This window comes from Urocampus carinirostris, chromosome 20 (assembly GCF_059441175.1).
Source record: "Urocampus carinirostris isolate Australia breed hairy pipefish chromosome 20, RoL_Ucar_1.0, whole genome shotgun sequence".
Taxonomy (NCBI): domain Eukaryota; kingdom Metazoa; phylum Chordata; class Actinopteri; order Syngnathiformes; family Syngnathidae; genus Urocampus; species Urocampus carinirostris.
Genome location: NC_142368.1, coordinates 15,676,644 through 15,699,295, shown reverse-complemented (window position 1 = coordinate 15,699,295; position 22,652 = coordinate 15,676,644). Strand labels below are relative to the sequence as shown.

At 42.0% G+C, this 22,652-nt stretch overlaps 1 protein-coding gene across 3 annotated transcripts in view; it reads left to right on the top strand.

Moving 5' to 3' along the window:
• Positions 1-22,652, top strand: part of galnt14 (UDP-N-acetyl-alpha-D-galactosamine:polypeptide N-acetylgalactosaminyltransferase 14 (GalNAc-T14)) — a 144,920-nt gene that overhangs the window by 119,985 nt on the left and 2,283 nt on the right. The window contains exons 7-15 of one of the 3 annotated variants that reach the window (XM_088325432.1): positions 144-231; positions 306-381; positions 455-558; positions 1,130-1,256; positions 5,130-5,222; positions 6,424-6,510; positions 9,365-9,509; positions 14,763-14,900; positions 20,849-21,017. In XM_088325432.1, coding sequence (XP_088181558.1) covers positions 144-231; positions 306-381; positions 455-558; positions 1,130-1,256; positions 5,130-5,222; positions 6,424-6,510; positions 9,365-9,509; positions 14,763-14,900; positions 20,849-21,007 — 1,017 coding nt within the window. In that variant the 3' untranslated portion in view covers positions 21,008-21,017. Of the gene's footprint in view, positions 1-143; positions 232-305; positions 391-454; positions 559-1,129; positions 1,257-5,129; positions 5,223-6,423; positions 6,511-9,364; positions 9,510-14,762; positions 14,901-20,848; positions 21,018-22,652 lie in introns of all 3 variants that reach the window. The other 2 variants (XM_088325431.1, XM_088325430.1) reach the window with 2 other exon arrangements.

The window sequence follows — 22,652 nt, the reverse complement described above, 5'->3', positions numbered from 1 at the left end:
CATTGCTGTAAATTCTTTGCTCACCTTTACCGTTTTTGTTCCTGTATGCCTGCCTACCATTCGCTAATGGTGATGGGCAACCATATATGCATATATTACAGCGTTTTTTTTAAAAGAAATGCTTTGACTCGTTCTATTGTCAGGACACAACCAGGGTGGTCAGCCCCGTCATCGACATCATCAACATGGACACCTTCGCCTACGTGGCCGCCTCTGCCGACCTACGAGGAGGTGCACAACCGCACTTCACCCAGACCTCATTTCACCGCACCAAAAACCTCTTAAAGCAAATCTCAATTCATCAGGTTTTGATTGGAGTCTTCATTTCAAATGGGAGGGCCTATCTCCTGAGGAGAAGACGCGGCGCACCGACCCTACCCTGTCAATCAAGTACTGTTTTCATACATTCATAAAAGACGAGCAGTAAAATCCTAAAGTTTTTCATGTGTGACAGGACGCCCATCATCGCCGGCGGGCTCTTTGTGATCGATAGCTCGTGGTTCAAGCACCTAGGCAAATACGACACGGCTATGGACATCTGGGGCGGGGAAAACTTTGGTGAGTCGTTAAATGTCAGGTTCAACCCAACACTTGTAACAAAAACCTGCATACAAAAAGACACAAAGAATTGTGTATGGTTTTACTTGCAAGGGAAGCGACAGGAAGATTGCTTCAGTTACAATCCTCCACTCACTCTTCCACAACTTCCCTCTGCTTGCCTTTTTATTTAGAAAGGAACGCCCTTGTTACAAGGTGGTTTCAACTGCTAAGGGGAAAGGGGTGAGGTTGAAGGTTAAATGTTCCAGTTGAAAGCAGTTCTTGCACCACAATTTGTTATTTGAAATGTGACTGATTAACTTTCTTCACGCTACCTTCAGGAGAGAACCTTGGCCTGCGGTCAAATCTGTAACTGATTCATATCGTTAGTTCTTACCGTGCAGTGGAAAACTTTTAGTGTGAGAACATTCTATTTTGTGAGCACAATGTTTCAAGCAAACATATAACACACATAGATTATAGTAAAGTTGAATAACTTATGTACATTACTCCAACATTAACATAGCACAAACAACGTTAATGCTTAGAAATAAACAAAAATATGTATTTTTCTGTGTGTTTGCACTCGCAGAGATCTCCTTCCGGGTTTGGCAGTGCGGCGGAAGCCTGGAGATTGTTCCGTGCAGCCGTGTGGGTCACGTGTTTCGGAAGAAACACCCCTACGTCTTTCCGGAGGGTAGCGCCAACACATATATCAAGTAGGGATCCAAACACAGCATCGAATGCGTAAATGATCTCAACAACTTACGTGTGTTAGCATGAAAACTGTCAGCTAAAAAGGGATGACATTTCTCCTTGTGTTTGTTTTAACATCAGTGTTGTGACAAAGGTAAAGCTAGATAGATAGATGTCTAGATAGATTTCTAGATAGATGTCTAGATAGATAGATGTCTAGATAGATAGATAGATATATGTCTAGATGTCTAGATAGATAGATGTGTAGATAGATATATGTCTAGAGAGATAGATGTCTAGATAAATAGATATATAGATAGATGTCTAGATAGATGTCTAGATAAATGTCTAGATAGATGTCTAGATAGATTTCTAGATAGATGTCTAGATAGATAGATGTCTAGATAGATAGATAGATATATGTCTAGATGTCTAGATAGATAGATGTGTAGATAGATATATGTCTAGAGAGATAGATGTCTAGATAAATAGATATATAGATAGATGTCTAGATAGATGTCTAGATAAATGTCTAGATAAATGTCTAGATAGATGTCTAGATAGATGTCTAGATAGATTTCTAGATAGATGTCTAGATAGATAAATGTTTAGATAGTTAATAGATATATGTCTAGATGTCTAGATAGATAGATGTGTAGATAGATATATGTCTAGAGAGATAGATGTCTAGATAAATAGATATATAGATAGATGTCTAGATAGATGTCTAGATAGATAGATGTGTAGATAGATAAATAGATATATGTCTAGATGGATAGATGTGTAGATAGATATATGTCTAGATGTCTAGATAGATAGATGTGTAGATAGATATGTCTAGATAGATAGATGTCTAGATAGATATCTAGGTAGATAGATGTGTAGATAGATAAATAGATATATGTCTAGATGGATAGATGTGTAGATAGATATATGTCTAGATGTCTAGATAGATAGATAGATAGATAGATAGATAGATGTCTAGATAGATAGGTAGATAGATGGATAGATATATGTCTAGATAGATAGATAGATGGATGGATAGGTGTCTAGATAGATGGATGTCTAGATGGATAGGTGTCTAGATAGATGGATGTCTAGATAGATAGGTGTCTAGATAGATAGATAGATGTCTAGATAGATGCCTAGATAGATGGATATATGTCTGGATAGATAGATGGATAGATGTCTAGATGGATAGATGTCTAGATGGATAGATGTCTAGATAGATAGATGGATATATGTCTAGATGGATGGATGGATGTCTGGATGGATGGATAGATAGATGGATGTATGTCTAGATAGGTGGATGTATGTCTAGATAGATGGATAGATAGATGTATGTATGTCTGGATAGATAGATGGATGTATGTCTAGATGTATGTCTAGGTGTCTAGATGTATGTCTAGATGGATAGATGTATGTCTAGATGGATAGATGTATGTCTAAATGTCTAGATGGATAGATGTATGTCTAGATGTCTAGATGGATAGATGTATGTCTAGATGTCTAGATGGATAGATGTATGTCTAGATGTCTAGATGGATAGATAGATGGATGTCTAAATAGATAGATAGATAGATACTTTATTCATCCCCGCAGGGAAATTCACAAGCTCGCGCTGGAGATGAGCAGTTCTGTTGATGTTTTTTTTTAAGTTGAATATTCTAGGCAAAAAAAAAGCTACAGAACAAACCTGCTTAGTTCACAAGTGTGCAGTCAAAATGGCTGACAATCACTTTCATACTTGGAGAATGGGCTTTGAGCAAAATAAATTTGGAGGTAGTGGGAAAATACGTACTTTACACCACCCAGCCTTTTTGTCTGAACCGGATCTGCAAACTAAAAATACCGCTTGAAACAATGTAGAAACTGAATATCTGAATGAATTGATGTATCTGTCACAGACCAGAACGGACACAGGACTCAATTGCATGCGTTTCTCAGATTTTATTGAAAGAAAGTGAGAGTAAGGCTTGCTTCAGTGCTTGATATGAAGACTGGCGGAGAGCGGGCACGAACAAGGCGGGAGTGACACTTCCGTGTCGGAAGAAGTCAGGCGGGAATGGCAAGTCGTTTGACCAGGGCTGGAGATCAGAGGCGATGTCAAGTTCGTAATAGTGGTCGTAGGCAGGCGGCAGGCAAAACAGGCGTAGTCAGGTTCAGAAACGGGTCGAAGAACAGGAATCAGGCAGGAAACAGATTTTAACAGGGACGGAGTCGGACGGGAACGCTCACTGAGTGAAACACAACAGCTCGCAACGATCTGACCAAGTGTGAACTGAAGTCGGGGGCTTAAGAAGGGTGTGGCCACCAATCAGCTTGTCCGGGCTGTTGGCGCCAATCAAGCTGCCACAGGTGTTCCAAATAGGGCAATTATGACAGTATCAAGAAGTCAAATTGTCAAGAACCGGAACAGGGTCAAGACCCAAATGCGTGACGTTTCTCACTCAAGCCTTTTATTTTATGGGAAATGGGGAGTCAGCCACGTTAGGCAGCAGTCTGGCGTGGCATGATAGGAAGCCTGAGGCAGAGAGATCGATACCAATTGCCCGAGCAGATATCGGACAGCTGGCGTCGATACCGGACAGGACAGGATAGACAGGGTTGATATAAAAACAGGATATCAAAATTAAACAGGACAAATTAGACGGGAACGAAACTGGAAACCGATGTTAAACAGGACAAAATAAACCGGAACAATACCAGACACGAAATACCAACAGGAAACAGGACCAAGTCAAAACCCACGTCTTGCGGGGGAGAGGTTCGTTGATGGACTGACAAAGGAAGAGTGATAGTACTGAGCTTAGATAGACGGAAACCCAATCTGTCAACGAGCAGCAGCCGGCACCACACGGGCGGGGCCAATTGGGCGCCATGACAACCGTGACACAAATAATGATATCAATCAATAAATAATTACAAATGAATGAATGATTATGAAGTTCATTAATGATGACTATGAGTGACTAAAATAACCAAAAATGTTAAAAATAAACAACTCATACAATCATGACTACACATACAGTTTACTCATTTCGATATTTCAACAGCTAAGGCTACTTAGTTTTAACTGAAAAGTGTTTAGCAATCTTGCTGTTAGCAAAAAGCTACGAGGAAACGAGGTATTTGCAAAAATGCTATTCCAAAAAAGTCGACAGAAAAAAGTTTACCAAAGTACAGAGATCCCTCAGTTTTAGGGGTCAACTAAACTGGGAGAGCAAAGCGTGGTCGGGGTCGGAAACGGGTCGTAAGCCAGGACGGGAGAGAAGAGGGGCTGCATTAGCTCAGGAGGTAGAGCGCTCGTCTTGGGATCAAGAGATCGCAGGTTCGAATCCTGGCTCCTCCGTGTTACATTTCGAAGTGTCCTTGGGTAAGACACTGAATGCCTAATGCCCCCAATAAGCAGGTTGGGGCCTTGCATGGCTGTGAAGCACATTGTAAAGCACTTTGGGAAGTCTTCATTGACTTGAAAGGCGCTATATAAACGCAGATCATTTCAATACGTAGTCGGGATCAAAAATGGGTCGTAAGCTGGGACGGGAGAGCGGACATGGACGGGATCAAAACAGGTCGTAGCGGGAGACAAACAGGAGATAAAAACGGGACAGGTGGGAGTCAGGGTCGAAAAAGGCTTGCCTTGTACACACAGAGGTTTGCAGACGGACTGACAACAGGGGATTGACAGGACAGGGTTTAACTATGGACAAGGAGCCAATCAGAGCCCGAAGCGGTTGGCGCCAAATAAGCGGGCGCAGGTGAATCCCATCGGTACTCATGACACTAAAAGCTTTAGCATACATGGTATTAAGATCACAACTGTTAGCATAAAGTATGTCATTTGAGTGTAATATGTATAAATGTTGCAAAATTTGCACGTATATTTGTGTCAGGAATACACGGCGCACAGCCGAAGTCTGGATGGACGACTTTCGCCTCTTCTATTACTCGGCTCGTCCTGCGGCTCGAGGAAAATCATACGGAGAGTAAGAGCCCATTCACGCACGCGATTACTCCCACAATTCCTGATTGCAGATTGCTACACACAAACGCCCGGCATGCCCGTGCCAATTATGCTTTTGTTTGGAGGACAAAGGGACTTTCAATGTCAGCGGTCATCAGCAATGTTCCCTCTAAGCTGCGGGTGTGCGCAATTGCGCACTACCCAGAGCTTTTCCACGCACAAGAAAATCTAGCCAGCTCACAAAAATCAGGGCTCCAAATTGCTAATTAAAAAGCGAATTAAGTCAAAGTTACAGTGCATGAAGGTAAAAATACACAAGTTCCCCTGACGCTGTTTTCTAAATGCAATATTATGAAGTCACGGTCAAAGTCGAACGAAGTTGAGTCAAGTCAGTAGAGTTTTTCGAGAACCGGCTTCTTCAGCTCGGCTCACTTAAAGGAACCGGCTCTTTTGGGTCCTAAACGGCTCTTCAGGTTGTTTTTGCTTCTTTCATCCCTACATGACCAAATATTATGTAAAATTATGCACAAAATGACTTCCAGGAAGGGGGAATAGAACAAAAAAACAAAAAAATACCAAAATGAAAAAGTAGTGAAAAGCTGAGAAAAAAGAAACAAAAGGAAGAGAAAAAAGGAAAAATCCAGGAAAAAAAAGAAAAGAAAAAGAAACAAAGGAAAAAAAGTAGAGAACAAAAAGAAAAAAAGTAACAGCTAGGAAAAACTAAACGCAATGAGATTATTTTTAAAGGAATAAAAAAATGGAAAAAAAACAGGGAAAAAGTTTGTGTTGCATTCAAATAATTTCCAATTATATCAAGATAATTTTGTTGCCAACATTGTATTTCCACTAAAAAATGTGATTAAATACAGATGTGTATCGTGCAACCGACTCAATAAGCCCCCAAAAATGTTAATATTATGCGACAAAAGGAAAAAAAAGAAATGGAAATCTTGTGAAAGAATTGTAAAAACAAATGACGTTTGTAGTGAAGAATAATTTTGCATTGGCGGAAACTCAGCAAAATGTAACGTGATGTCAAGTTTTGGACATGTTTGCTAATGACTCAGTTGCCACACTTGGGATTGCCGTTGCTCACTGTTGTTTCAAGCGTTACTCACCGACTTTGTGTGAACGCTGCAAAATGACAGGGAACATCGGTCATCGATTCCCACAGGCGGGGACGAAAACCGGGTTTTGAGTCTCACTGGAATTTTTGTGGTCAGCAGCATCAGCGGACGCTTGGAGCTGAGACGCAAACTCAAGTGCAAACCCTTCAAGTGGTACCTGGAGAACGTCTATCCTCAACTCAAGTCAGTCCCAGATACATTTTTCCGGTTTTTGCTTGTGTGTGTGTGGGAATATATTTTTTCAGTTCTTCACTTTCACAACTTTACGTAAAAGTCCATATTTATTCATCCATCCATTTTCTGAACCGCTTATCCTCAGTAGGGCAGCACGGCGGGGCGGTGGTTAGTGCGTGTGCGGCACAGTTCTGAGGTCATGGGTTCAAATCCAGCTACCAACCTTCCTGTGCGGAGTTTGCATGTTCTCCCCGTGTTTGCGTGGGTTTCCTCCGGGCACTCCGGTTTCCTCCCACATTCCAAAAACGTGCATGTCAGGTTAATTGGCCGGTCCAAATTGTCCCTCGGTGTGAATGAGCGAGTGAGTTGTCTGTCCCTGTGTGCCCTGTGACTGGCTGGCAACCAGTTCAGGGTGTCCTCTGCCCACTGCCCGAAGATAGCTGGGATGGGCTCCAGCACCCCCGCGACCCTACTGAGGATCAGCGGTGCAGATAATGGATGGATGGATTATCCTCAGTATGGGTGCCGGAGCCCATCCCAGCTATCTTCTGGCAGTGGACACCCTGAACTGGTTGTTAGCCAATCGCAGGGCACACAGGGACAGACAACTCACTTGCTCATTCACACCCAGCGACAACTTAGACCAACCAATCGACCTGACATTCTGTCACAGACCAGAAAGGGAGACAGGACCCAATAGCGCTCGTTTTCTTGGTTTTTATTGATAAAAGAGGGAGAGTAAGGCTTGCTTCCACGATCCGATGACTGACGGACAAAAGGAGAGAGCGGTGCGGAAGTGGAACTTCCGCGTCTGGCGAGGAGGATCGGAGACAGACGGGAATGGCAAGTCGTTGGCCGGGACTGGAGATCAAAGGCGTTTCGGGTTCGTAAGCGAGGACGGTAGCAGGAGGCAGGCAGGTAACGGGGCAAAACGGGTCAGGTAACAGGCAGGCAGAACGGGGCGTCGTCAGGTCCGGAAACAGGTTGGCAACAAAGATCAGGCAGAAAAAAGCAAGGCAGAAACGGAGTCGAACAAAAAGGCTTACTGAGCTAAAGGCAACAGTTCGCGTAACGATCTGACAGCTTCCAAGAGGAAGCCGGGGGTTTAAAAAGAGAGTGTCCACCAATCAGCTGTCCGGGCGCCTCGTTCTCTGTTTTGGGGGCCCTGCAGAATATTGTAATAATATGGAGAGATGGACAAATGCACTGTAATGTGTTAATCCCTTGAAAGAAAGAGTGCAATTCTCAGGGGACCCCCCTCCTGCCCCCGGGCCACCTTCCTCTAAATGAGGAATAACCTTTGAGGTGTTATTAAGTGGACGAGAGATAACAGATTGAATTAACAACTTCTTCAAATTGATCACTGCACAAAGCCGGTCAAGGATTAAGCCTTGGAAGTCATTCTTCATCTTGATGCACTTGATGAGTTCATTCATTTTTTTGGGGGGGGTATTTATTCATATCTTAGAAAGAAATTGAAAAGAGAGAGAGAGAGTGAAACAGAGAGAGAAAAAGGGTGGGAGAAAAAGGGTGGGAGAAAAAGGGTGGGGGGGGGAGAGAGAGAGAGAGAGAGAGAGAGAGAGAGAGAGAGAGAGAGAGAGAGAGAGAGAGAGACAGAAAACAGAAAAGGAGATGGAGAGCTATATAGAAAAAGAGGAGAGCGAAAGAAAGATTGTGTGTGAGAGAGACAGAGCTCAATAGAAAAAGCGGAGAGAAAAAGACAGAGAGAGCATTTTGAGAAAGAGAAAGAGAGAGAGACAGACGCGGGAAGCAAGTCGCTCTCGCAATCCGATTGTGATCCGAATACGGAAGTGGATCTTCCGTAGCGGGCGATGGCGGTGTCAGGGACGGAAAAACAGGTCGATAGCCGGGACAGGGGAGCAAAAACGTGGTCGGGATCGGGAACGAGTCGTAAGCCAGGACGGGAGAGTAGACGTAGTAGAGATCAAAAATGGGTCGTAAGGTAGAGCAGACGTGGTCGGGATCAAAACAGGTCGTAGCCGGAACGGGAGATCAGACGTGGTCCGGATCAAAACAGTTCGTAGCTGCAAAAAAAACGGGACAGGTGGGAGTCAGGGTTGAAAAAGGCTAGCCTTGACTACACAGAGGCTCAGTATCTATGATATGAATATTTGGATCTATCCAGCCACCCTTAATTTGAAATATTTCATCCTGATGCACTTGATGAGCCACATTTTTCGTCTTGTAAGGTTTTCATATTTATTAAACTGAAATCTGACTCTAAAGAGACTTCACGTGTCTTGTCTAAACCCTTACAGTTGGAGCATGTTTAAAAGCCGGAGAAATGTAATCAGCCGTATAGTATAGTTCACATATCAATTTATTTAGCCGAATCAAAGAGTTGAACAAATCGGGTCTTTCTGCCATGCCAAATTACAATCGTGTGGAGAGACGAGCGGGTTCCAGGGTTTTCCCATGTTATAACACATGCCGAGGAAATGTCCACGCCCTATGACCAAGCTGCTGCCGATTGGTCCGCGCTGATGATGCAAATTTCCCAATCCTCCATTGAAGAATGGGAGGAGAGGTGAAAGGTCATCGCCCTCCGGACAGAATGGGGCACACTCCAACCCCCCAGGCGAGGTGATAAGTCATTGTTATCTGCACAGAATGGAAGAAAAGGCACATTCCAACACAAAGCGCGGTGTACGACACCCTTCCTCCAGAGTTCGCACTCCAACACTGAAGTCAGATTTTAGAACAAGCATCTTTGACTTTACGTAAGATAAGATCAAATAGTGTATAACTTCAGTCTTTATTGTAATTCAGAATAAAGAAAATTACAAAGGAATTGTGTTGGTTGCCAGACCCAAGCCCTGATTTTTAATTTTTGGTCCTACAGGGTCCCGGACGACTCGGACTGGCAGTCGGGTTCAATACGACAGAGGCAGAACTGCTTGGAGTCTCGCCCCGTGGACGGGCAAGAGACTCCGGTCCTCATGTTGGCGCCCTGCGTGGACAAAGGGGGCGCTCACGCACGCAACCAGGTTAAGCACATACAACAATAACCAAGTTTAAAACTTGTTCTTGTTTTCTGTTTTTATTCAAAACAAACAATTGATGGCTATCAGAATCAATGGAGGGACAAGGTGTATTATTTAAAGCCTCATAGTGGTAAAAGTATATATATATATATATATATATATATATATATACAGTAATCCCTCAGTTATCGCGGTTAATGGGGATCAAGACCACCCGCGAAAACTGAAAATCCGCGAAGTAGCGGCACGACCGAGACTTCGGTAAAAACAGGGGTGGGGACTATGCGCTGCAATAACAGCCGAATCATTGACACACACTTCTCACTCGAAATAGAGTTTCTAGCAGTATGGTGTAGACCCTTCTATCTATCGGGAGAGCTAACTGTGGACATTGTGGTTGCTGTTTACGTTCCACCGGATGCTAACGTTAGCATAGCGCTAAATCTCCTGCCCGCTGCTGTCAATAAACAGCAGCTCGCACACCCCGACGGAGCTTTTATCGTCGCCGGCGACTTTAATCGGGCATGATTAAGGACTGTACTTCCCAAATTCATTCAATACGTGGACTGAGCAACCAGGGGAAAAAAACACTGGACCGTGTGTACAGTAAGATCAAACATCGAGTTGGATCCGTCCATCTCTGTCTGTCCCTCACGCCCCTCCGGAGGAAAACAAAGCCTGCAACAAGGACAGTACAAACATCTTCTTTGTTCCTTTATCTCCTTTGCTTTCCTTATCCTCACTGTAAGAGGTGGACCTGGAGTGCCACGTCCAATTTCGTTGTCACAATATATGCAACCCGTGTTGTAACAATAACAATAAAGGTATATTTTATTCCAATTCTAATTCTAAAGTATCTATGACTGATCCAAAAAAAACAATGGAATTCTGCTTTTGTCTCAATCCAAACAAGATTGAACTTTTAAAATCGAGCATGTTATTGTCACCTAATTGAGGTCACGAGCGTATGCTATTGTCGGGCGCAGGGTTGGGTAGGGTTACTTTAACTGGATTACTTTCAATGACTTTTGGATTACGCCAATACCAAATATGCTAATACAGTGGAACCTCGGTTTTCGAACGCCTCTCAGTTCGAACAAATCGGTTCTCAACCAAAAATTTCGAGAAATTCTTGCTTCGCTGTTCGGTCAAAAAATCGGAGTTCAAACGCCGGTACTAGGGTGCGATGCTGAGCGGCGTACGGGTGTAGATGGCCCCCACCCCTCGTGAAGAACTGTTATCACGTGCCCACTTACTTCTTTTTGCTTTCGCTTTTAATATCGGTGAACAGAGTGTTTTAGCCCCTAATTATGCCTCTGAAGAAAGTCAGTGCGAGCAGCAAAGTTGCTACAGGTGAAAAAAGAAAAGTAGTGCGTACAACTATTGTATTTAAGAAAGAAATAACAGCAAAATATGAAGAAGGTGTGCGAGTTTCCCATCTTTCGAGAGAATAGAGCATGGCTTCTACTGACCACCACAAATGTAAGAAATCCTATTCATAATTCATTTTTTTAATCCTTTAACAGCTCACCACTTTTTGTGGAGACCCGGGTGCTAAATTATGTGTAAACGACCAGATTTTTTTATTTTTACACATTCATGTTAGTGTAATCTTTCGTACGGAAGATGACGCTAACGCGAACGTACGATTAGCCTGGGTTAGCTTCATTTTTACGTTCATGGTAAACATTCAGGGTGTTGGAACGGATTAAAACGATTTTACATCACTTTTAATGGGAAAAACGATTTCGGTGATCGAACAAATCGGTTTTCGAACAGGGATCTGGAACGGATTATGGTCAAGAACCGAGGTTCCACTGTAAAAGACAAAAGAAACTAAATATGAATCAAATGATGACTCACAACACGTGGTAAGCTATCCCTCCTGGCTTTGATCTCTTTGATCTCCGGCAAAACGAACATCAAATGCCACAGAAACAAAATGAAAATCAATCCAAACATCATTTTTGCCGTTCCGTGTGTTCCGTTACTCCCTAAGCCTGCACAAAATTTAGTCATTTGATTCATATTTAGTTTCTTGTCTTTTTTTAGCATATTTGGTATTGGAGTCATCCAATAGTAATTGAAAGTAATCCAGTTAAAGTAACCCTACCCAACCCTGGTCGGGCGACATCTCGTTAGCGCGTCAATCGCTACGCTAATGTTTACAAACGACGTTACGACAAACGACAGCATGCTGGTGACAACATTCCATTGAAATGTTCACTAGCTAGATTCTGCGCTGACCTTGATAGCACGCAGGCTTGCCTTCTAATTTCGCTCCCCGGGCAATTATTAGAAAGCATCGCTTGGAAGAGCGAACAAAAAAGGAGAAAAAAAAATGACAAAAGAAAAAAAAAATGGGCAAAAAAAGAGTAAATTAGTCCATAAATAATTAGAAAGATAGAAAATGGGAAGAAAAGAAGAAAGGGAAAAAAATGAAAGAGGGAAAACTAGAAACTGCAAATGACACTACAAAAATATCGCAAAAATACTACAAAAATAACAATACAGTAACACTGCACTACAACAATACTACAGAAATACTACAGATATACAACAAACATTTAATATGGAAATACTACAAAATACAACAGGGATAGTACAAAAATACTAAAAAAATACTATAATAATCCTACAAAAACACAATAGTCATAAAACTACTGTAATAATACAAAATACTACATACATACAACAAAAAATCCACGATTGAAATACAACAAAAGTACTACAGAATTACTGAAAAAATATGACTGTGGAAATACTACATACAAATTACTTCAGAAATACTACAAAAACTAAATAACAAATGAAGAAATACGATACTCATAAAACTACTGTAATAATACAAAATACTGCGAAAATACTACATACATACAACAAAAAATCCACGATTGAAATACAACAAAAGTACTACGGAAATACTAAAAAATATTACTGTGGAAATACTACATACAAATGACTTCAGAAATACTACAAAAACTAAATGACAAATGAAGTGCTTAAAACGGGGACATAATATACTGTTTTGCTCTCTAAGTGTGGTCGTTTAATAACCATTTTGATGAAACTATTTCAAAAGAAGTATAACATGTCACATGCGGCCCCCGATTCCAGCGCACCTGATTATAAGCCGCACCCACCACATTTTAAGAGGAAAAGCGATTTTGTACTTACACCAGCCGCACCTGTATATAAGCCGCATGCGAACCCAACCCTGACTTTAAGTCCCGCGATTGAAACTAAATGTCCTTCATTAAAGTAAAGTACACAGTCCAAAAATCACAGCCGGCAAAATGAACGGAAAATGATACCCGTACTTAAGGTTTGATGCAGACCTGCAGAGTCCGGGTCCCGTTGAAAGTAATCCAAGGAAAAAAAGTGTATATTTCCAAAGGTAAGGGTGGGAAAAATATATATCCACTATTGTCCGCCGCGTCCACAAACAGGTCTGTCTGTTCCTCACCTTTACCACACTTCCCGTCAGCCCGCGTTTGTTCCGCCCCTCCTTTTTCATTCGCCCATGCAAAATATCAGAATAAGTGTCTAAAATAAATACAAATAAATACGTTACAAAAATATACAGTTGCAAATACATATCATAAATGGGTTACACATATTTACAAAGATAGACGGTACACCGAGAGAGTTTTCAAAGCTTTAATGATAATAATATTACTTTCATCCGGGCAGTTAATGGTAGCAACACGCTCGCAACACAGTAAACGGGTCCATTAAAAAAAACATACCGTACTTGTAAAAATCACGGTAAACCGTCCTCATCTTCCTGCTTAGAACTGAAGCCATCAAAGTCGTCTTCCTCAGTGTCGGAAAGAAACTTTGTCATATAGACGTCGTCCCACGCTCCGATCCACTCCTGATTCTGTGCAATCCTCTCTGTCACGCAGCAGACCGGCTTTTCGGAACCCGTTGGTGATGGTGGATTTTTTTGATGTGCCTTTCTTTTTGCATTTTGTATAATGAGGGTATGTTTAATTGAATTTCTGCACAAGCCAAGAAGTTGCAGTCTTCCTCGGCGCATATATTCCAGCGGTCTAAATCTTACCTTTTGTACTCGAGCGCCGCTGGAGGCCATTACAAAAATGACAAAAATTGGCCGCATCGCTGAATAAGCCGCAGGGTTGAAAGTTTGAGAAAGAAGTAGCGGCTTATAGTCCGGAATTTACGGTAGTTGCCCACTCAGAGAGTAGAACATGGAATGAGTTCTAGTGAGTATGCAAATTAACAAGTAATAGGGGCCCCAAATCTAATTTTGCTTAAGCCCATCAAAGGTTTGAGACGGTTCTGCTTCTAGGCTCCGAAATGGCTGAACCAATTTTTGTGAAGATTGACATATTTGTACTTTAGGCCTCTGAGAGTGTTTTAAACTAAGTTTCATGTTGAGGCACTCCATAAATGCAAAACAGAATCGCTCGACGCCCTCTGGCAGCCAAATTGGGTATCGCAACTCCCCATCCCTGACCACTCCAAGCAGCCGAATCCAATTTTCTACCTGGCCATTTGCTTGTCTGCAGGGTTGGGTAGGGTTACTTTAACTGGATTTCTTTCAATTACTTTTGGATGACTCCAATACCAAATATTCTAATAAAAGACAAAAGGAACTAAATATTAATAAAATGATGACCAGGGTTGGGTAGGGTTACTTTAACTGGATTACTTTCAATGACTTTTGGATTACTCCATTACCAAATATGCTAATAAAAGACAAAATAAACTAAATATGAATCAAATGATGACCAGGATTGGGTAGGGTTACTTTAACTGGATTACTTTCAATGACTTTTGGATTACTCCAATACCAAATATGCTCATAAAAGACAAAAAAAAACTAAATATGAATAAAATTATGACCAGGGTTGGGTAGGGTTACTTTTACTGGATTACTTTCAATTACTTTTGGATTACTCCGATACTAAATATGCTAATAAAAGTCAAAAGAAACAAAATACGAATACAATTATGACCAGGGTTGGGTAGGGTTACTTTAACTGGATTACTCTCAATGACTTTTGGATTACTCCAATACCAAATATGCTAATAAAGACAAAAGTAACTAAATATGAATAAAATGATGACCAGGGTTGGGTAGGGTTACTTTAACTGGATTACTTTCAATGACTTTTGGATTACTCCAATACCAAATATGCTAATAAAAGACGGGCATGCCACATATTTTAAAAAGTGTTGGAGATTTCAAAATAAAACACCAGTTTTTTGTGCCACCGCTTTGCTCAGGAATGGATCTACACTGCAGGCCAGCAGATCCGACAGTTACACGACTCCAAGACCGTCCAGAAATGTGTATCTGTCACCGCTACGTTCCCCGCGTCGCAGATTTTGCTGCATCCCTGCCACCTGGACGACGCCAAACAGGTACGAGGGCACGCTCGACTCTCATTGGCTGACGCTTACCTGGTTTGGCCCCGCCTTTTAAAATGCAGACAGTGTGGAGCGTGGCGACTCCAAGTGGACAAAAGTGGTAAAACACGCTGAAGTATCTCTCCCGCTTGTATTTTCTGGGTTATAAGGCGCACTGTCAGGGTCAGAACCGAGACAGGACCCACTTGCGTTGCGTTTCTCACAAGTTTTATCGGAAGAAAGAGAAAGGGTTATGAAATGAAATGATCTGCATTTATATAGCGCTTTTCAAGTCAAGGGGTTCAATGTCTTACCCAAGGACACTTTGACATGTAACACGGAGGAGCCGGGATTCGAACTGCGATCTCTTGATCCCAAGACGAGCGCTCTACGTCCTGAGCCACTGCCATCCGGTGATTGCTGGACGAAAGAAGCAGGTCGCCTTGAACGCAGAAGTGGATCTTCCGTGGCGAGCGATGGCAGTATCGAAAACGGGTCAGTAGCCGGGACATGAGAGCAAAAACGTAGTCGGGGTCGGAAGCGAGTCGTAAGCCAGGAAAGGTGAGTAGACATGGTCGGGGACGAAAAGAGGTCGAAGCCGGGGGACAGACAGGAGCAAAAACAGGTGGGAGTCAGGGTCAGAGAAGGCTTGCCCGGTGTTAACTGAGGTTCGCAGACGGACTGACCAAAGAGGACAGATAGGAGAGGGTATAAATAGGGACACGGAGCCAATTAGAGTCCGAGGCAGTTTTTTAAGGAAAAGCACAGTATTTTCCCCTATAAATATACTGTACTATTATAAATCTATTCCAAAATACACCCTATACATTGTTTATGTATGAAATGACACTTTTAGCAGCAAATGTCTGTTTCTAATATCCACATAGGTGTATGTATGGAGGTAGATTTGTGTCTTTATTGTTCAATAAAAAAAATGTTGCAGGGTGAGCTAACTGTCATACAGTAGCCAGGACAGTAGCCGGGACTGGAGAGCCAAAACGTGGTCGGAAGAGAGTCGGAAGCTGGAATAGGAGAGAAGACGTGGTCGGGGAGGAAAAGAGGTTGAAAGCCGGGACGGGAAAGTAGACCTGGTCAGGATAAAAAACGGGTCGAAGCCGGGGGACAGACGAGATCAAAAACAGGACAGGTGGGAGTCAGGGTCGAAAAAGGCTTGCCGAGTGTTCACTGAGGTTTGCAGACGGACTGACCAAAGAGGACAGGAGAGGGTATGTTACCAAAGCCAGGTGCCTCTCATAAACGCTGTACTTGTATTTCTCTCTTTCTCTCTCTCTCTTTCTCCTTTTTCTCTTTCTCTTTCTCTCTTTCTCTTTCTCTTTCTCGCTCTCTCTCTCTCTCTCTCTGTTTCACTCTCTGTGTCTTTTTACCTTATTATGCTCTCTCTTCTTTTTTTTCCTTTTCTCTCTTTCTCTATCTCTTGTTTTCCCTTCTCTTTTCTCCCCTTCTTTCTCTCCTCTTTCTATTTTCTCTCCTCTCTTTCTCTCTTTCTATTTTTCTTTGGATTTCTTTCCTCCCTCTCACGATTTCTTTTTATCTCTTTTGTTTCTCATTTTCTCTCTCACTCTCTCTTTTTCCCCTCTCCCTCTCTTTTTTTCTTTGTCCCTCCCACTTTCTTTTTCGCTCCCTCTCTTTCTCTTATTTCTTTCTCTTTTTCTTTCTCTTTAATCTAATAGTCCGGCCCCCGAGAGAATGTTTGTTCTATCTTGTGGCCCTCGAGTTAAAATGAGTTTGACACCCCTGCCTTACAGGTCCTCTGTTAGCAGCTTGGTTTAATGGTAACCATAAAACCAGAGTGTCAACATCTACAGTGAAGAGGAGACCCCGAGATGCTGGCCTTCAAAGAAAAAGCCATTTCTGAGATTAACATGAGCAAAAGACATAGAACCACCCATTTCATAAACAAAAGTGCGACATTTTCATGGAAAACACAGATCCGTCCGGGTGACCTCAAACTTTTTTTGTTTTCCCGATCGTTTTCCATTGTTTCGCTTCCTCTTTCGTATTCTGCTGCTCTCATGCACTGCCCGATTTACTCTTTTTGTGTTTACTGTTCCCCGTTCTCTTTTTTTTCTCACAACCTTGTCACTGGCTGACCAGTGGGCACCTTGACAATGTCCCCAAAGTCCCTGCAGCGTAAAGCAATTTGACAAGTCATAAATCATCTGAGAGAGGAAGTGGAGAGGAAGGAATGTGAGAGGAGGTGTTACAGCGTAACACACAAGAAGATGGAGTCACTCCTGTCAAGTAGGACTTGGCTTCATCATCGACTGTTTCGTGTGTGAGAGGGAGAGATCTCACCTCTTCCGTTTTAATGAAAGGAAAATATGTGAGAGTACTTCATTTAACTTTTGATTAAATTCCGTTTCACTTGTGTGTGAGAGCATTTAACCAACACGAAAGGGTTTCTCTTTTGTTTTTATAGCAGTCTTTCACTTTTGTGTCCGAGAGCTTTTGGAATTATATGAGAACGTTTGACTTGGATTTCTATAATGATGTGAGAGTACTTCATTTAACGTTAAACCTTGTTTTGGATATTCGTATGAGACTGTTCTATAGTGTGAGTGAGAAAATGATTTGAAAATATCCTAGTGATGTGTGAGAGTGGTGCTATTGTGAGCATGGTTTACGTTTGTGTTTGATTCATTTCTGTTTCACCTATGTGTGAGAGCAGTTAACCAACACAAAAGGGTTTCACTTGTGTGTTTGTAGCAGTCTTTCATTTGTGTGTCCGACAGCTTTTGGAATTAAATGAGAAGGTCTGACTTGGATTTCTATAAGAATGTTTTAATGATGTGTGTGAGAGTGAGAGATCTCGCCTCTTCCATTTTAATGAAAGGAAGATATGTGAGAGTACTTCATTTAACGTTAAACCTTGTTTTGGATATTCGTACGAGACTGTCCTATTGTGTGAGTGAGAAAATGATTTAAAAATTTCCCAGTGATATGTGAGAGTGGTGCTATTCTATTGGGTGTAAGTGTTCCATTTGTTAATATGTAAGAGTAATTTGCATTCAGGTTTGGAATATATGTGTGAGGTTCACTAGTGTGCCTGTTAAAAGCATTGTATGAGAGTATTTCTGTTGCATGATTGTTGAAGTGCTAAACCTCTCATATGACGATGTTTCTCTCGGTATTGTGAGCATGGTTTACGTTTGTGTTTGATTCATTTCTGTTTACCTTATGTGTGAGAGCAGTTAACCAACACGAAAGGTTTTCACTTGCAGTGTTTCACTTGTGTGTCCGACAGCTTTTGGAATTATATGAGAACGTTTGACTTGGATTTCTATAAGAATGTTTTAATGATGCGTGTGGGAGATCTCACCTCTTCCATTTTAATGAAAGGAAGATATGTGAGAGTACTTCATTTAACGTTAAACCTTGTTTTGGATATTCGTATGAGACCGTCCTATTGTGTGAGTGAGAAAATGATTTGAAAATACTCTAGTGATGTGTGAGAGTGGTGCTATTGTGAGCATGGTTTACGTTTGTGTTTGATTCATTTCTGTTTCACTTATGTGTGAGAGCAGTTAACCAACACAAAAGGGTTTCACTTGTGGTTTTTGTAGCAGTCTTTCACTTGTGTGTCCGACAGCTTTTGGAATTATATGAGAACGTTTGACTTGGATTTCTATAAGAATGTTTTAATGATGTGTGTGAGAGTAAGAAATCTCACCTCTTCCATTTTAATGTAAGGAAGATATGTGAGAGCACTTCATTTAACTTTAAACCTTGTTTTGGATATTCGTACGAGACTATCCTATTGTGTGAGTGAGAAAATAATTTGAAAGTATCCCAGTGATGTGTGAGAGTGGTGCTATTGGGTGTAAGTGTTCCATTTGTTTATATGTAAGAGTAATTTGCTTTCAGGTTTGGAATATATGTGTGAGGTTCACTAGTGTGCCTGTTAAAGGCATTGTATGAGAGTATTTGACTAATAGAATGTTTACATTGTGTGTGTGAGAGCATTTAACCAACAAGAAAGGGTTTCACTTGCTGTGTTTTACTTGTGTGTCCGACAGCTTTTGGAATGATATGAGAACGTTTGACTTGGATTTCTATAAGAATGTTTTAACGATGTGTGTGTGAGAGTGAGAGATCTCACCTCTTCCATTTTATTGAAAGGGAGATATGTGAGAGTACTTCATTTAACTTTAAACCTTGTTTTGGATATTCGTATGAGACTGTCCTATTGAGTGAGTGAGAAAATGAATTGGAAATATCCTAGTGATGTGTGAGAGTGGTGCTATTGGGTTTAAGTGTTCCATTTGTTAATATGTAAGAGTAATTTGCATTCTTTTCTTCCTTTTTATCAGTTTTTTTAATTATTTTTTTCCTGCTCTTTTTTTCTCTTTTTCACTACTTTTTCATTTTAGTATTTTTTTCTTTTTTCTTCTATTTCCCCCTCTTCCTTTAAGCCATTTTGTGCATAATTTTACATAATATTTGGTCGTGTAGGGATGAAAGAAGCAAAAACAACCTGAAGAGCCGTTTGGGACCTGAAAGAGTCGGATTATTTTAGTGAGCCGAGCCGAAGAAGCCGGTTCTCGAAAAACTCTGACTTTACTCAACTTTGTTCTACTTCGACATTGACTTCAAAATACTGCATTTAGAACACAGTTGAAATATGTCCACGTGATGTTGCCAAAGCCAAGTGCCTCTCATTAACGCTGTACTTGTATTTCTCTCTCTCTCTCTCGCACTCCTCTTTTCTCTCACTCTCTATCTCTCTCTCTTTTACTCTCTGTCTCTTTCGCTTTCTTTGTTCCTCTGTCTCTTTCTTTCTCTGTGTCTTTTTACCAATATTTTCTTTTTCTCTCCTCTCTCTCTCTTGTTGTTCCCTTCTCTTTTTCTGCCCTACTTTCTCTCCTCTCTTTTTATTTTCTCTTTTTCTATTTTACTTTGGATTTCTTTCCCCCCTCTCTCTATTTCTTTTTTATCTCTTTTGTTTCTCATATTCTCACTCTCTCTTTTTCCCCTCTCCCTCTCTCTTTTTCTTTGTCCCACCCACTTTCTTTTTCATTAAAGAAGCAAAAACAACCCGAAGAGCCGTTTAGGACCCGAAAGAGCCAGTTATTTTTAGTGTGCCGAGCCGAAGAAGCCGGTTCTCGAAAAACTCTATTGACTTTACTCAACTTTGTTCTACTTCGACCTTGACTTCAAGATACTGCATTTAGAACACAGTAGAAATATGTCCACGTGATGTTGCCAAAGCCAAGTGCCTCTCATAAACGCTGTACTCGTATCTCTCTCTCTCTCTTTCTCTCTCTTCTCTCTCTTCTCTCCCTCTCTCTCTTCCTCTCTCTTTCTCTCTCTGTGTCTTTTTACCTTATTATGCTCTCTGTTCTTTTTTTTCCTTTTCTCTCCATCTCTCTCTTGTTTTTCCCTTTTCTTTTTCTCCCCTTCTTTCTCTCCTCTTTTTTCTTTTCTTTGGATTTCTTTCCGCCTCTATTTCTTTCCCTCCTCTCACTATTTCTTTTTATCTCTTTTGTTTCTCATATTCTCACTCTCATTCTCTCTTTTTCCCCTCTCCCTCTCTCTTTTTCTTTGTCCCACCCACTTTCTTTTTCATTAAAGAAGCAAAAACAACCCGAAGAGCCGTTTAGGACCCGAAAGAGCCGGTTATTTTTAGTGAGCCGAGCCGAAGAAGCCGGTTCTCGAAAAACTCTATTGACTTTACTCAACTTTGTTCTACTTCGACCTTGACTTCCAAATACCGCATTTAGAACACAGCGTCAGGGGAACCCGTGTATTTCTACCTTCATGCACTGTTACTTTGACTTAATTTGCTTCTTAATTAGCAATGTCGAGCCTTGATTTTTGTGAGCCGGCTAGTTTTTTTGTGCACGGAAAAGTGATTTCCATCTTGTATCCCGAATTTCTCGTAACTGCAGTAGTTTCCATGTAGTACATTTCAACGGTTTGTGTTTTTTGTATGTGTTCTGCAGCGCTGGCAGAAGTCGGGCACCCACTTGGAGCATGTGGCGTCCCGTTTCTGTCTCGACTCGGCCATGGCCTTGGACGGGCTGGACTCGTCTCGCATGCTTGTCATCGGCCCCTGCGAATCGGGGGCCTCCACGCAGCGTTGGGACGTCCCATTCTCTTGACCCGTGTTGGGTGAGTTACTGATTAAAAGACGAGTTACTTTTTCAAAAAAGTCATTTTGTTTCTTTATATATTACCGGTGATGGGTCCCAGGGACTGGAGCCCATCCCAGCAATCATCGGGCAGTGGGCACGGGACACCCTGAACTGGTTGCCAGCCAATCGCAGGGCACACAGGGACAGACAACTCGCTCGTTCATTCACACCTAGGGACAATTTGGAACGGCCAATCCACCTGAGATTCATGTCTTTGGAATGTGGGAGGAAACCGGAGTGCCCGGATGAAACCCACGCAAGCACGGGGAGAACATACAAACTCCGCACAGGAAGTCCGGTTCCCAAGACCTTAGAACTGTGCCGCACACGCGCTAACCACTGCGCCACTGTGCTGCCCTGTTGCTAGGAGTATTCTTTTGTTTATCTTCTTTCGTCGAATCGTTCGCTTCAACACACGTGTTTTCCTAGCCTCCGCGATCTTCCGAAGAATTTCTCCGGCGTTTTTTCGTGCCACAATTGTTGCCGTTGTTTTTAGTTTCCGCATTATGTTTCGACTTGTTACTGAGACCGAAGAAATGACCAATTTTTTGTCGATTTTCACCTTAAATCGACGACAAGCACCACAACAAGGACGTCATCTCGTTGGCCGAGATCGGCGTGCCGACGAAAACTCGAACCGCGAGACCAAAACAACAATGGCGGATCTGCCTGACGAAAAGTTTGGAGTGCGCTAAATCTTTGTTTAAAAGAAAAGTAATCGGATACTAATGACAATTTTGTGTCAAAAAATTGCGTCCCGGGGACGCATGTTGATTTGAGACAATGCGTCCCCAGCAAAAATGAGGCGTCTAGGACGCAGGGACGCCGGCAAACCAGAACACTGTATTACTGATACCAAAAAGTAGGGTATTACTCTGAAAGTACCAATCCGGATACATATTACCACCTGGACTCACATAGAAAACAACCCCCTTATTTGCTTTAAAATAGCCGCATTATTAAGGAAATAGAAGAAAAGGTGTACACCAACCTCTGGAAGCAGACACTATGGCGAGACAGTCCATATCTATTTTGTACTGTCCAAGACGTTTTTGTTTTTTTCTCCAGGTGCATTGTAAATATAATTTTACAACTAAAAAGACCAAAACTTAGCACACAGAATGAGAGGGAGGCTCGACGAAGACTAATTCGACAATAATGACTTCCCAAAGCGCTTTACAGTGTGCTTCACATTTCCCTATAGCGGCCGTGCAGCCATGTAAGACGCTAACCTGCTTATTGGGAGTATTAGGGGTTCAGTGTCTTACCCAAGGACACTTTGACATGTAACACGGACGAGCCGGGATTCGAACTGGATCCCAAGACGAGCGCTCGACCTCCTGAGCTACTGCCGCCCTAAATATTTTGAGAAAATAAATCTGCCCCCGGGCAGCACGGCGGCGCAGTGGTTAGCGTTTGTGCGGCACAGTTCATGTAATGGGAACCTGTCGTGGGTTCAAATCCAGCTCCAGACTTCCTGTGCGGAGTTTGTATGTTCTCCCCGTGCTTGCGTAGGTTTCCTCCGGGCACTCCGGTTTCCTCCCACATTCCAAAAACATGCATTTCAGGTGAATTGGCCGGTCCAAATTGTCCCTAGGTGTGAATGAGCGAA